Source organism: Portunus trituberculatus, chromosome 14 (genome assembly GCF_017591435.1).
Source record: "Portunus trituberculatus isolate SZX2019 chromosome 14, ASM1759143v1, whole genome shotgun sequence".
Lineage (NCBI taxonomy): Eukaryota > Metazoa > Arthropoda > Malacostraca > Decapoda > Portunidae > Portunus > Portunus trituberculatus.
Genome location: NC_059268.1, coordinates 10,686,684 through 10,701,683, shown reverse-complemented (window position 1 = coordinate 10,701,683; position 15,000 = coordinate 10,686,684). Strand labels below are relative to the sequence as shown.

Genomic DNA, 15,000 nt, shown 5'->3' with positions numbered 1-15,000 from the left:
GAGAGAGAGAGAGAGAGAGAGAGAGAGAGAGAGAGAGAGAGCACACTAACATCATCACAATAGCTGTACGTAATTATCACTAAGCTCTCTGATACAATGGCCCAGCTGGCTGCCCAACCCACCACCACCACCACCACTTCATTTGTTTGCATTCATTTGACGTTCATTCTGATTTCTTTCCCCTCCCTCTCATCCTCTCTCTCTCTCTCTCTCTCTCTCTCTCTCTCTCTCTCTCTCTCTCTCTCTCTCTCTCTCTCTCTCTCTCTCTCTCTCTCTCCTCCGCTTCACACTTCCGCTCATCTTCTTGTCTTCTTTCATCATGCATCGTCTTACGGCTATTTTTCTTTATGCTTCTTATGATACACGTGTTTCTTCTCCTCTTCCTCCTCTTCTTCTTCTTCTTCTTCCTCTCTTTCATCCATTCTCTCTTTCTCTTTATCTCTCTTCCTATTTCTCTCTTGTCTACATCTGTTAGTATTGTTCAGTTTGTCTGGTATTGTGGATTTTATTTCTCTCTCTCTCTCTCTCTCTCTCTCTCTCTCTCTCTCTCTCTCTCTCTCTCTCTCTTCGGTGTGTATTAAAGTTAGTGAATTAAATTGTTACTGACTTTTATTGTGTTTTTTTCTTTCTTGTTGTGTTTAGATAATCAAGATGCACCATATCTCTCTCTCTCTCTCTCTCTCTCTCTCTCTCTCTCTCTCTCTCTCTCTCTCTCTCTCTCTCTCTCTCTCTCGTTATCTGGAATGAAATGTCCGTATATCTCTTTTCTTCTTTTACTGCTTCTTTTCTTCTTTTCTTCTTCTTCTTCTTCTTCTTCTTCTTCTTCTTCTTCTTCTTCTTCTTCTTCTTCTTCTTCTTCTTCTTCTTCATTAGCGTTTTTATCATTCGTTCTGTGTTGTTTATTTTGTCTCTCAGCTGACATTACCTCGTGCTGTTGTTTGTTTTTCTTCTTGTTTCTAATTTGTTGTATTAACGATAATTCTCTCTCTCTCTCTCTCTCTCTCTCTCTCTCTCTCTCTCTCTCTCTCTCTCTCTCTCTCTCGTTATTTTTGTACTTTTCTTCATATTTTGCATCAGTAATTTTTTTTTTGTACAAGATAAAATTGAATGATAGAATTAATAAGTTAAAAGAAATAGTAATGAAGTCATACGAACTTATATGAAAACATTGAAACTCATCATATGTAGTTTTTTTCTCCTATTAATAACTTTGGTGATAGATAAACCTGCCTTACTACTACTACTACTACTACTACTACTACTACTACTACTACTACTACTACTACTACTACTACTACTGCTTATTTATTTTCATGTAATTCTTTGCTGTCTTTCTATTTTTTTTTTCTCGAGTTTCTTTTTCTTGTAACGTGTCTTTCCTCGCCTCGTCATCATTATCTCACTTTCCTCTCTTCATTTCTTCTCTCTTTCTCTTTCTCCTACACCTACTCGTCTTTCTATTATTTCCTCCTCCTCCTCCTCCTCCTCCTCCTCCTCCTCCTCTTGCTACATCTGCACCTGCTTTTCTCCACTTATTTTCTCTCCATCTCTCCCATTCGCAAGTTGGGTCTTCCCGTCATCAAGGCTTCATTCAACACTGCTACCCTTCCTCCTCCTCCTCCTCCTCTTCCTCTTCCTTTTTCTTTTCATTTTCTTTTGCTTCCTCTTAACTCAATAGTGTCAGCTTCGTCTCGCCAACATCTCCTCCTCCTCCTCCTCCTCCTCCTCCTCCTCCTCCTCTTCATGCAGCACTCCCGCAGCCACAATCACGTGAATAAGGTAATAAGAGGTCGTGTCCTGGCACAGCTCAGGCCAGGCAGCGGCGAGGCATGAATGGCTCGCCTGCCCTTTAGTAAGTCTCGCCCCATTACTCTTCCCACTCCCCACCACTCTCTCTCTCTCTCTCTCTCTCTCTCTCTCTCTCTCTCTCTCTCTCTCTTGGTTATTTTGTTGTTTTGTGAAATCTTGTGTTTTTTTTTCTTTTGCTTATTTTGTGTGTTTTCTGTTTGGAAAGATTACGATCTGTCCTAATAACTCTCTCTCTCTCTCTCTCTCTCTCTCTCTCTCTCTCTCTCTCTCTCTCTCTCTCTCTCATCAGTATAGTATTCAGTCTCACAGTTAATTAGACAGTCTTTCAGTCAATTTGTCATTGTCCCTCACTCAGTCAGTCAGTCATTTATTGTCTTGTTGAGGGAGAATCAGTCAATCAGTCAATCACTCAGGTCAATGTGTCAGTGTGCCCCTCAGCCAGTCAGTTAGTCAGTTAATGTTTGATTTAGGGAGGATCAGTCAGTCAGTCAGTTAGTTATTGTCTTGTTGAGAGAATCAGTCAGTCAGTTAAGTCAATGTGTCAGTGTGCCCCTCAGTCAGTCAGTCAGTCAGTCAGTCAGTCAGCCATTTAGTTATATAGAAAGTCAGTCAGTCAGTTAGTCATGTAGAAAGGAAGTAAGCCAGAATTTCAGATTTGTCCAGTTAAGTCTTATTTAGTCAATCAGTCAGCATTTCAGTCAATCTCTCTCTCTCTCTCTCTCTCTCTCTCTCTCTCTCTCTCTCTCTCTCTCTCTCTCTCTCTCTCTCTCTCTCTCTCTCTCTCTCTCTCTTAGATGAAATTTGAGAGAGAACGCTTTAGTTATCAGATTTCATCCTCTTTTTTTTTTTTATATATATTTTGAAATCTACTTTGTTCTGAGTTTGTCTTTCTATTTTTTTCGATATTTTCTCGTATATTTGTTTCTTTCCTTTCTCTTCCTTTTTGATATTAAGATGAACACTTATATTTTCTTGCCTTTTATATATTTTTCCCGCCGATTTATTAAAGTTTGCAAGATATAAACAAGAGAGAGAGAGAGAGAGAGAGAGAGAGAGAGATATACGTGTTTGTTTGAATGAATTTATACCATATGTCTTTGTTACTTAACTTTCCAAATGCTGTAAATAAGCGACACACACACACACACACACACACACACACACACACACACACACACACACACACACACACACACACACACACACACACACACACACACACACACACACACACACACACACACACACACACACACACACACTACATAACAAAGGACACTACATGAACTAAATTACCTCTTGACTTTGTATAACTCCCTCTCAATTATTTCTTGATGGAGTGGTATTTACTCTCTCTCTCTCTCTCTCTCTCTCTCTCTCTCTCTCTCTCTCTCTCTCTCTCTCTCTCTCTGCTCGTCATTTCGTTTCCTTATTCGCTTCACATACTTTTTTTTTCTTTTTATTTGCCTATTTATTCTTTACCGTCTTACTTCTTTGTTCCTGTCTCTCGTATTTACGTTTATTTATTAACTGTATTATTCCAATCGACTATTCAAGTATATTTTTCTAATCTTATTCAAGTGAGTACTGTAACAGAGCCAGCGTAGTGGAAGTTGTTTGGGTTTTCAAGGTTAAATGATCCTGGTGACAGTTTAATAGCCATCGCCAGGGGAAAGAATCATTGATAAGAAACACGACAAATTATCTGCATTTCTTCATTTATTTTTTTTCATTTCTCTCCATTCTTTGTGTTGAATACTGCTACACCTCTTCCTCCTCCTCCTCCTCCTTCTCTTCTTTCTCCTTTTCGTCTTCTTTCTCCTTCTCTTTCTCTTTCTTTTTTCCTCCTGCTTATCCTTCTCCTTTTTCTTTTCCTTCTGTTCTTTTTCCTCCTTCTGCTCCTTCGTCTCCTTTTTCTCCTCCTCCTCCTCCTCCTTTTCCTTTCCATTTTTCTTCTTCCTCTCAGCGCAATTCGGTTAGGTTAGCTTAGATGAGGTAAGGTGGCGTTAGATTAGGTTAGCTTAGGTTAGGTGAAGTTAGGGAGGTGACTGGGTGAAGTTCTGTGAAGTGAGATGAGGTGACGTTAGGTTAGGTGAAGTTAATTTAAGTGAGGTGAGGTGAGATGTTTGTCCGACTCCAAACAAACAAAGAACGAAGAGCACGTGGACAAGACAGCAAGAGAACAATCTGTACAGCATCAGGCGATTGAGGAAAAGGTAATTGAAGCGCTGTGAACTTACATGTGGTGGCTGCCTGCCTGATGGTGGTGGTGGTGGTGGTGGTGGGGGTGGGGGCGTCACCTGGGCAAACTCTCCCCAGCGGTAAAGAGGAAGCCTTCACTCACCCACGCAGTACAGATTCATCACACTGCTCCTATATTATAATTCCTCATGTCTCAGACCAGCCTGTCTTGCGCCTTGTGATGCGTAGAGCGCGACACACACACACACACACACACACACACACACACAGAAAATGACGTTTGTTGTTGTTGTTGTTGTTGTTACTGTTGTTGTTCTTCTCCAGGATTATATTTATTTATTTGTTTCGTGTTTCAACTCGAGAGAGAGAGAGAGAGAGAGAGAGAGAGAGAGATAAATACTTTTGACTTCCTTCTCTCTCTCTCTCTCTCTCTCTCTGTGTGTGTGTGTGTGTGTGTGTGTGTGTGTGTGTGTGTGTGTCACCAGTGCGTCGCGACAGGTGGCGGTGAGTTGTGCCTCGTTTCGTCACATTTGCCTGCTGTTCTGTGAAGGATGCGGCGCCACACGATTCGCGGGGTGCGCACTCTATCGGTTTCTCTACATTGTACAGTGACGCTACACTCTAACGCTCGTCGTCTGGAACGTTGTGTCTCTTTCTCGCTTTTTAGTATTCGCTGCACAAGACTTTCTATTCATCGCTCTTTCTCTTTTTTTTTTTTCATATCCGAGACTTAAAAAAGTGAAAAAAGTGTTAGATCTTGAAAAAAATATATCTGAAGTAAAAAAAAAAGCTGCTGTTACTACTACTACTACTACTACTACTACTACTACTACTACTACTACTACTACTACTACTACTACTACTACTACTACTACTACTATTACTACCACTTCTACTATACTACAACTACTGCTACAACTGTGAACCACTTAATCTACGGACCGTCTCTGTACTCGTTGATCGAAAAAGTTCTTTCTTTTTTTTTGTGTGTGCGTGAATGTGTGTGAAGGGCAAAGGGGGCGGCTCTAATGTCTAATGTCCCTATATTTCATGTTATGTGTGTGTGTGTGTGTGTGTGTGTGTGTGTGTGTGTGTGTGTGTGTGTGTGTGTGTGTGTGTGTTTGTGTGTGTGTGTGTGTCCCTCCACCCAACACATCCGCCGCCTCTTTACACACAAACACACAAACACCACACACACACACACACACACACACACACACACACACACACACACACACACACACACACACACACACACACACACACACACACACACACACCTAGTAGATAATCACAGCTGTAAATACAAAACCAAAAACATGGAAGCAGTCGTTTACAATGAAGGACAAATCAATTAATGAGCAGATCATTCTCCTCATCCCAAAATATCCTCCTCCTCCTCCTCTTTGCCAAGCGTGTCATCCTGCAGCCCAGAGTTTACCCAGATATTTAATAAGGGACGCGTAGCCAGACAGAATGGAATGCAAAAAGAATAATTGCTTCCTGGCGTCCGCTGATCGAGACAACGCCTGGCAACTAACAGAGAGAGAGAGAGAGAGAGAGAGAGAGAGAGAGAGAGAGAGAGATGTAGGTGCAAGAGGGATGCATGATTACACACACATACACATACACCCAAAGATGTTAAAAATGTAAGGAGGAATGAGAGATTCTTAAGTGCCATTTCATATCTTGAGAAAACAAGTGAGGTTCAAGAAAAGACAACAATAGTGAAACACAAACCGAACTAATGTACCTCGGTAGTGTTAAATCAGTTCATCCACAAGCTACTCTGAAGTGTTCCTATTTTTTGTTCAACTTGCCAGCAATTGGAGAGAATGTACTTTGATTTTTTTTTCCTCCTCGTGGGTTCAAGTGATTTGTCGTAATCCTCTCAGAAAACTAGAGTGATGCAATATAAACTACTTTAGACACCTGAAGGTCTTGGTATCAATAGAAATAAATAGTATATAAATTGACTTGTACATTAATCATTCATTGTTTGCACAGTTTTGAACGACAGCGTAGTAAACACTGTGCTGGTGTGGGCTAGATGCAGTCAATTCATTAGTAATAGTTGTTTCTGCGCCTTACTGTCTTGCCATGAAAAACAAACTTTAGACGAGTGAGGCAGAAGTCCTAAATATACTGATGTGTTCATGTGGTGTGTGGGAAAACAATTGAGACAGTGGAGGCGGGGATGAGGAGGACGTGAATCATGGAGGAAGATGCGGTGACCTTATGTACACCACACTTCATATCATAACTCTCTCATTTCTCTATGTTATGAATCAGATAGAAAACCAAAACCAATTTTTTTTTTTTCTAAGTCAATCGTGATACGCCATTTCGCCTTCCTGTTTAGACCTCTTATTTACATACCGCACCCTTCATTCACCTCCCTGTCCTCTCTGCCTGTTGTTTAATATATGCTGGGTAGAAGGCTCTTGCTTGTCCCGTTTAGGTGCTTTAGTGCAAGTTCACGAATATATGCAGATTTTACTTTTGTGTATTCACCTACATACACAGAACTGCTATATATACTGCGACAAACATTACCCGTCTGTCTCCTCTTCTCCCTTGCATTCCTGACACCACTGCGATCCATGTGTTAGTGCCAGAAAAGATGGTTAAGATGTTACACTATTAAGTATCGAATGTTTCAGAGTTGTATGAGCAAGGATACAAAAATACAAGCTTTAGTCAGTATCAGATTGTAAATAAAACCTTTTCCTTTCACTCACAGTCTCGATGGTACAAGTTAGGTTAGGTTAGGTTAGGAAGAGTTTCTGAGTGAGTGTTATTGTTTGATACCCAACGAGGTTCTTCAGGCATTGGGTTGCTCAAGACCATCTCAAAATCTTGCTGGTAGAATCGTGGGTTTCTATAGACGATAAGTTATCTGCTTGATAAACGCGTTGACAGTAAAAACCCTCACGTTACATGCTCTCTCTCTCTCTCTCTCTCTCTCTCTCTCTCTCTCTCTCTCTCTCTCTCTCTCTCTCTCTCTCTCTCTCTCTCTCTCTCTCTCTCTCTCTCTCTCTCTCTCTCTCTCTCTCTCTCTCTCTCTCTCTCTCTCTCTCTCTCTCTCTCTCTCTCTCTCTCTCCCCGGAATGCGAGTTACCTATCAAACTTTAAACACCAGAAAAACACACACACACACACACACACACACACACACACACACACACACACACACACACACACACACGGGGAACCACCACTCCCTTAACACTCAGGTGACACACTCCTGCACCTGTGCCAAGGCTGCTGCTCTTTGCCCGCCACCTGCCAGTCTGAGGTGCCCTGCGAAACTCGTGCTACATTCCCCCTCTTCGCTTCCCATCAGACTATTCTGAAACACCTCTGCGCCGCATCTCTATTACATTTATAAGGCTCTGGATGAAGTTACATGGGTTTTCAAGGGTGTTTTTACAGTTCTGGCGAGAGATTAACAAGATTTATATAGCATTAATAGGAAAATTAGTCTTGGGAACTCAGCTAATCATCTCTATGGCCTTTTAAAAACAGTCTGGGTGAAGAATTAATTTTTGAATACAGTTGTGAATGTGAGGAGAGAGTGGAGTGTATGATGTCTGGTGTGTGTGTGTGTGTGTGTGTGTGTGTGTGTGTGTGTGTGTGTGTGTGTGTGTGTGTGTGTGTGTGTGTGTGTGTGTGTGTGTGTGTGTGTGTGTTGGGGGGGGACTGACTGACTGAATGAATGAATGACTGAATGAATGAATGAATGACTGGCTTAAAAGTAACTGTCGCCGTAAAAATGAAATCGTGTGGTGTTAGCTGTGTGTGTGTGTGTGTGTGTGTGTGTGTGAGAGAGAGAGAGAGAGAGAGAGAGAGAGAGAGAGAGAGAGAGAGAGAGAGAGAGAGAGAGAGAGGGAGGGAGGAGCGAGAGTTTTACATGTACACATTCTTCTGTTAATACTTATGTCTTAGTATTATACAAACTAGCCACTCAGCATTCTTCATAGTACATTTCCCGTGCCGTCCTTGCATTCCGCTTAAACTCCTCAAGGGCAATATGATTATCTACCTGTTCACTTCCATTCGTCAGGAATTACATAAAGGCCAACTCTGACTGTGCCCGGGATAAGTTAAAATTACACTAGGTTACGTAAAGTTAGATATAAATACATGAATAAACCAACATACAGGAGGATTAGCAAACGTCACTGTCTCGTCTGCATCATCGCTCCTTCCACGAAAAACAAAGTGAAGCCTTGTTGTGCTCAGCGAGGGGAGGGAAGGGGGAGATGCAAGCACTTGAGGGAGAGGGAGAGGGGAGAGTAATGTGAATCAAGGAATCTCTTATTATCCGCGAGGGAGGGACGAGGGAGGGGCGGAGGCAGGAAAGCAGTGGAAGGGAAGATGTTTTCAGTGGAAGGGGGGAAGTCATTAAGAGGCCAAAATTGGTACACGTGGTTTTGGTCGAGAGAGAGAGAGAGAGAGAGAGAGAGAGAGAGAGAGAGAGAGAGAGAGACCTTGCGAACACAATTGATTTACTCGTTTATTCAATTCGTCTTCCTGCGTCTGTTTTTCGTTACGCTGGAGAAAGACAGGAAGAGAGTGACTAGGGCAAGGACAGACCAGTGAGTGAGAGAGGTGGTGGCGAGTGAGTGGGGAGAAAACGAGGGAAGTGTGAGAAGGGGAAGGTGATAATGCAAGTATATGAGAGGGAGAGAAGGACGATAAGAGAGAAAAGAAGAGATGATGAAAAGGGAGAAGCAGGTGCAGAAGGAGAAGGAATATACTTATGAATCTTTGTCTTTTTTGAGTCTATAAAAAAGTTACTGTTATGAGAACGATAGTACAGTACAAGGCTTCTCACCACCCACCTACCAACCCACCTACATTTCCATCGATACTATACACAGTACTGAGTAACAAACTTGTGGTTTCTAAGGTGGAGTGAGAAGTGAAATACAATCACTAATTTCCCATAAGGACGATTTTTTAAGGCGACAGAGATCATTAATACCGTTAATATTTTTTTTCAATGAACTGCTAGAAAACCATTACTAAGATCATGAAAACTCTTCAAAACAATAACTTTTACTTCAACAAGTCTTAAGTAATCAATATAAAGACTCGGGAACGTTTAAAGATACTGTCCTTGAATATATGGAACTCTGGTAATGAATTGTATATAGTGTGAATGTTTATCGATGGTGTTACTGCTTTGCCTTGCATGTAGTGGGGGAGCAGTGAATCAGACCACAGAGTACTTCTTCTAAACTCACTCTGCAGCAGCCACGGCCCACCTTGAATCCCTAAGGTAGTCACTGTCAGGCCTCGTGACAAACATCCCGTAGAAGGAAGAGGAGTAGTACATATAGGATAGCTGAGGGAAGAAATGGCACGGCGAGGCGTAGACAAGACAAGTAAACGTAGAAAAAAGGGGGAGAAAGAAGAAAGAAGAAAGAAAAATGGAAAGAGGGGAAGAGATATAAAAGGGTTGAGAAGAGGGGATGTGAAGAGAAGGAGGAAAAGGAGGAGGAGGAGGAGGAGGAGGAGGAGGAGGAAGATAAGAGGGGGGAGGAAGGGAAGAAGGGAGGAGGGGGAGGGTGTGATGCATTGCGTGTGGGTGGAGTTAATAGAACGCATGAAGAGGCGCGACCATCCTGTGTGAGTGTGTGTGTGTGTGTGTGTGTGTGTGTGTGTGTGTGTGTGTGTGTGTGTGTGTGTGAGCAGGGCAGCCTTGTTACAATGTAAGTTTATGTGCTTTGTGCCTGTGTGTGGCGGCGGCGGCAGGGGTGACAGTGGTGATAGTTGTTCTCCTTTTCCTCCTCCTCCTCCTCCTCCTCCTCCTCCTCCTCCTCATTTCGTGACCTGTGGAGGATATTGTGTGTCTGGCGGGTGTCTTGCATCTTCAGTGGTGTTATGTTCGATAGTCTTTAATGGTGTTTGTGTCGTGTTGTGATTGTGCTGGTAGTGTAACTGTGGTGTGTGTGTGTGTGTGTGTGTGTGTGTGTGTTATAGGTGTCTTTCTCCTCCTCCTCCTCCTCCTCCTCCTCCTCCTCCTCCTCCTCCTCCTCCTCCTCCTCCTCCTCCTCCTCCTCCTCTTCCTCCTCCTCCTCTTCCTCTTTTTTCTTCTTTCTCTTCAGGAGTGGTGGTGGGCTGTGATGTAGCCTGAGAACTTGTAGTAAGCCTGGTAGTAATGGTGGTGGTGATGGTGGTGGTGGCGGTGGCGGTAATGGTGGTAGTTGTGATGGTGTCCCTAACAATGTCAAGGCGTGATAGTGACATGGAAGAACATTAGTTTATATTATAGTAAGTTACCTTGCCTATTTAAACGCCCTTACTTTTTTTCTCCTCCTCCTCCTCCTCCTCCTCCTCTTTTACTCTTCTTCCTCCTTCCTCATTTTCCCATCTTTTCATCTTCCTACCCTCCATTTGTGCTTTTCTGCCCCTTCCTTCTTTATCTTCCTCTCTTTACTCTCTTCGCTCTTTCCTGTTTTTACCTCCCCTTTCTTGCTCCCTTTCTCCTTCCTGCATCTTATCAGTATTAATAATAACTCTCTCTCTCTCTCTCTCTCTCTCTCTCTCTCTCTCTCTCTCTCTCTCTCTCTCTCTCTCTCTCTCTCTCTCTCTCTCTCTCTCTCTCTCTCTCTCTCCTATCTAGCATATTCTGCCATTCCTCAACTTTCCTCTTCCTCTCTTCCTTCCTACTATCCTTCCTCCGTCCTTCCCTCCACGCTCGTCTACCCATCTGCCCTCCTCTTCACTCACTTCCTTTCCTCCTCCTCCACCACCACCACCACCACCACCACCACGACAACACCTGCCTTCCCTTCCCCTCCATTGCCATCACCACCGTCTCTTCTTATCTGTACCTCTCACCTCACAAATCTTCGTCACTCTACAGACTCTTCTTGACTCCCTTTTCTCCTCCTCCTCCTCCTCCTCCTCCTCCTCCTCCTTCTTTCTTCGCCAGAGTTTGAAGGTTGCCAGTTTAGTTCCCCAGAAAGCACATTTCCTCCTTTGTGGGTCTAAATATATGTTGTGTGGTGGAATTTTCAGCTCTTAATTCGAGGGAACTTGAGAATTTGTGATATGTCATGTGAGAGAGAGAGAGAGAGAGAGAGAGAGAGAGAGAGAGAGAGAGATTTATGTTTACCTCATGCCTTACGTCCTCACTATTTCATACAATCACCACCACCACCACTAGTGACAATAACATATAAGTGACGATTCGCTTGTCTCTTTGCACCTTAAAACACGTGGTGTCATACACTCCCTCACATGCACCTGACCTACATTATACTCTCACTGGCTGAAGGGTTTGAGGACCACTGTCACGTCACCTTTTGACTGTGCCTGTGAATCTAACTTGTTTAAAGGGAACTTATGATAGGATGCCAGAGAAGTGTGAGAAAATTAGGTAATTAAACAGAACGCCCTTTCAGTACGACGGTCGATGTTTAGAATGGTACAGAGAAAATATATGAAAAAGAGTTTTGTATGTGTTTGATAGACCGTAATGACGAATGATGTCTTTGGAAAGTTGTAGATAATGATGGGGAAAATTGACTAGCAAAGAAAGAACTGAAAATGCTCGAAGTTGAAATGTTTTATCCATTGACGAAGAAGAATGAGAAAGGGGAAGGAGAAAGAGAAAAAAGGAAACAATAATAACAACAACAACAACAACAACAAATGAAAATAATAAACAAAGTACAGGAAAAGAAGAAGAAGAAAAAAAAAAAAAAGCGGCACGTACTGTAAATAATAACTAGAAACTCAAGAATAGACGATGGGAACTTGAGAAAAAGACAGACGAGTTGCCAGTTCACCGCACACGGAAGTCATGCCTCTTGAAGCCACCACGTCATGCCAATTCTCTCTCTCTCTCTCTCTCTCTCTCTCTCTCTCTCTCTCTCTCTCTCTCTCTATTATGGTGGTCCCCTTATCGTGTTTCTTTTTCTCCCTCCTCCTCCTCCTCCCTGGGGCCAATCACTACGTCAGGTCACAGCAGCACAGGTCCTTTCCAGTCCTCCCATTGCACGCTGAGTTTCGTACTTCCGTAAGTCAGGGAGTATTAAGAGCTTGTCTCGCCACCCACCTCTGCTGTGTATGCCGTGCCCTTGTGCCTCGCCTTGGATTGCCATTCTGTCAAGCTAACTGTCAATTTAACGCATTGCCTAGCTTACCTTCGTCTTCTTCCGTTTCTTAATGACAGGTAGAACATCTTGAGCGTCACCTTGTTTGTTAGTCTAGTGGCTCCCGAGGCGGTGATGTGACCGTCTGGGAAATGGCTCGCTAAATTTGCCAAAATCATATTTAGAATCATCGTAATTTCATTATAATCACCTCACGTGTCATGAAATGGCTTAAAACTAAACTTGAGTTAAATAAGTTTTCGTCTACGAGTATTTAGAGTTAGATTTATTACATTCCCACCTGAGTGTATATTCCCAGGGATTATTGAATTTCTTTTAGCACTTTTTTTGTCCTTGGCCAGAACTCTTTATATATATATATATATATATATATATATATATATATATATATATATATATATATATATATATATATATATATATATATATATATATATATATATATATATATATATATATATATATATATATATATATATATATATATATATATATATATATATATACATATATCGCGCATAATAATGGCAAGGCGTGGCGCAGGTGTACAATGTGTGGGATGGGACACCTGCGCCTGAGCCCAACGCTGTGTTTGTCTGAAGTCAGTCTTTCCGAAAATATATAACTTTCTCCCTTCCGCTTTTAGCCTTGGTGAGGTGATGATTTTGGAAATGTGTAAAGCTTGAACTCAGTGGGGAGATGGCGGGGCCCATGCACCTCGCCTCTTTCTGAAGAATGTCTGGGACTGCCGCTTTTCCTGAAGCGTCTCTAAGAAATGCACCGTTTATCTCCCTTAAGTACCGAACTTTTACACAAGTAGTATTTGTCCCCTTAAGGTAGCAGTGTTACTTAAGTGTCGCTGTTTTACTTAAGTACCTCAGTTTAACGATGACCTTGAATTAATACCATGTATTCAACACAATTTATTTTTCACTATTTCCTTTATATTCATGTAGTCTTTCGTGTGTGTGTGTGTGTGTGTGTGTGTGTGTGTGTGTGTGTGTGTGTGTGTGTGTGTGTGTGTGTGTGTGTGTGTGTGTGTGTAATAAAAGAATAAAGCATTTATCATAGAACTATTTAATCATTAACTCAAAGAAACTGTCTCCCCTGCAGTCCTCATGTGTGGAAGAGCGGTTATTGCTCCAGCCAGAACACCACACCTGACACCGAGGCAACATCCCCACCACCTGCACAAACACAGGTGTCACATTTTATAGCCAAAGGTGGTAAGTATCCATACACAGTGTTTGTTACTATTGTTGTTGTTGTTGTTATTATTGTTATTATTATTATTATTATCATTAATATTATTGTTATTATTATTATCATTATTATTATTATTATTATTATTATTATTATTATTATTATTATTATTATTATTATTATTATTATTATTGTTATTATGATTATTTGCGTCAATATAATCACCTTTCAAGAGTTTGTTATCAGTTCCCAGTCGAACAAAAGTGATTTCCTTTCCTTCGCCCTGCTATGTTACTGATCCACACATCTCGTGCATCACGTGAGTCACTCGTTCAATACCACTCCCGTCATGCCGCGTGCAGTCCAGCGGCCAACACACGCACACCAAAAACACCCAAAACAAACCAGCGTTAAGTGTTACCCCGAACCTTTGCCTTCATAAATACACCCCTTGTCCTGACTGGCGGAGGTAGGAACACTAATTTTAGCTGCATGCAAGATCAACACCCTCCCACTTCCCAATCGCCTGACCGCCCACTCACACCACCCAGGCCAGTATTCAGAAACGCTCAGCTCTCACACCACGACTATTTTCAAAGGCCACAGAGATGATTAGCAAGGTTCTCAAGAGTGTTTCTCCTGACAATAATGTAGAAACCTTGTTAATCTGTCACTAGAACCGTAAAACATCCTCAAAAACCGCGTAACATTAACTAGTAAAGTCTTTTGAATGTAGTCGAGATGCGGCGCAGAAGTGTTTCAGAATATGGGCAGCGTCTCTCATCTTCCCACCCAGCATAGCCCAGCCCAGCCCAGCCCAGCCCAGCCCAGCCCAGCCTTCGTCACCAAAAGATAGCAGTAAGTAGTCTTGGCACTCGACTCTCATTGAAGCATTAATTTTTTCCACTCAATAATTAAATCATATAACCATGCTCACGTTCCAAACTGGCGTGTGTTAGGGGGAAGAGGGGCGGCTTGTGGCAGTGGCTTGCGTTCGTGTCCTGCTGATGTCCACAAGGTTTAGGAGGGAGAAATGAGGGTGTAGTGAGGGTAAAAAGGAGACAAGTTGGAGTTTCAAGGATTCAAACATCAACTCACCGAAATCCATTATCTGCCCGTAGGTGAAAGGAGCTGCAGGGAAGGAAAGATGGTGAAAAATATGTACATTACTAGGTGGGTGAGAGAGAGAGAGAGAGAGAGAGAGAGAGAGAGAGAGAGAGAAATTACATGCATACTTAACATGAGTCTAACTAATGTTGTGGACCAGTTTTTCCTCTCTCTCTCTCTCTCTCTCTCTCTCTCTCTCTCTCTCTCTCTCTCTCTCTCTCTCTCTCTCTCTCTCTCTTTTATGCTTGCATCACATTACCTCCCTTATGCTTGCGTCACACACACACACACACACACACACACACACACACACACACACACACACACACACACACACACACACACACACACACACACACACACCGCAACAGGATATGTGCGTTGTAAGAGGTGCATAAAAATCTTTCCGCTTTTTTCCCCGCATAAGTCACGCGCGAAAACAATGACGTAATATTTTGACAGTGGTGGAAGCAGTAGTAGTAGTAGTAGTAGTAGTAGTAGTAGTAGTAGTAGTAGTAGTAGTAGTAGTAGTAGTAGTAGTAGTAGT

The 15,000-nt window shown here is 42.3% G+C and overlaps 2 protein-coding genes across 9 annotated transcripts in view; one reads left to right on the top strand and one right to left on the bottom strand.

Annotated features, from left to right (window-relative positions):
• LOC123503416 (beta-1,3-galactosyltransferase 5-like) overlaps positions 1-15,000 on the top strand; it is a 77,874-nt gene that overhangs the window by 24,897 nt on the left and 37,977 nt on the right. The window contains exon 2 of one of the 2 annotated variants that reach the window (XM_045253179.1): positions 13,257-13,369. The gene's annotated coding sequence lies outside the window, so the exon portion shown is untranslated. Of the gene's footprint in view, positions 1-13,256; positions 13,370-13,802; positions 14,205-15,000 lie in introns of those variants that run through there. The other variant, XM_045253183.1, reaches the window with a different exon arrangement.
• LOC123503414 (protein amalgam-like) overlaps positions 1-15,000 on the bottom strand; it is a 67,551-nt gene that overhangs the window by 33,277 nt on the left and 19,274 nt on the right. For 4 of the 7 annotated variants that reach the window (XM_045253169.1, XM_045253175.1, XM_045253171.1 and 1 more), the window contains exon 2: positions 14,445-14,477. The exons of the other annotated variants lie outside the window; for them this stretch is intronic. In XM_045253169.1, coding sequence (XP_045109104.1) covers positions 14,445-14,477 — 33 coding nt within the window. The remainder of the gene's footprint in view (positions 1-14,444; positions 14,478-15,000) is intronic. 7 annotated transcript variants of the gene reach the window in all.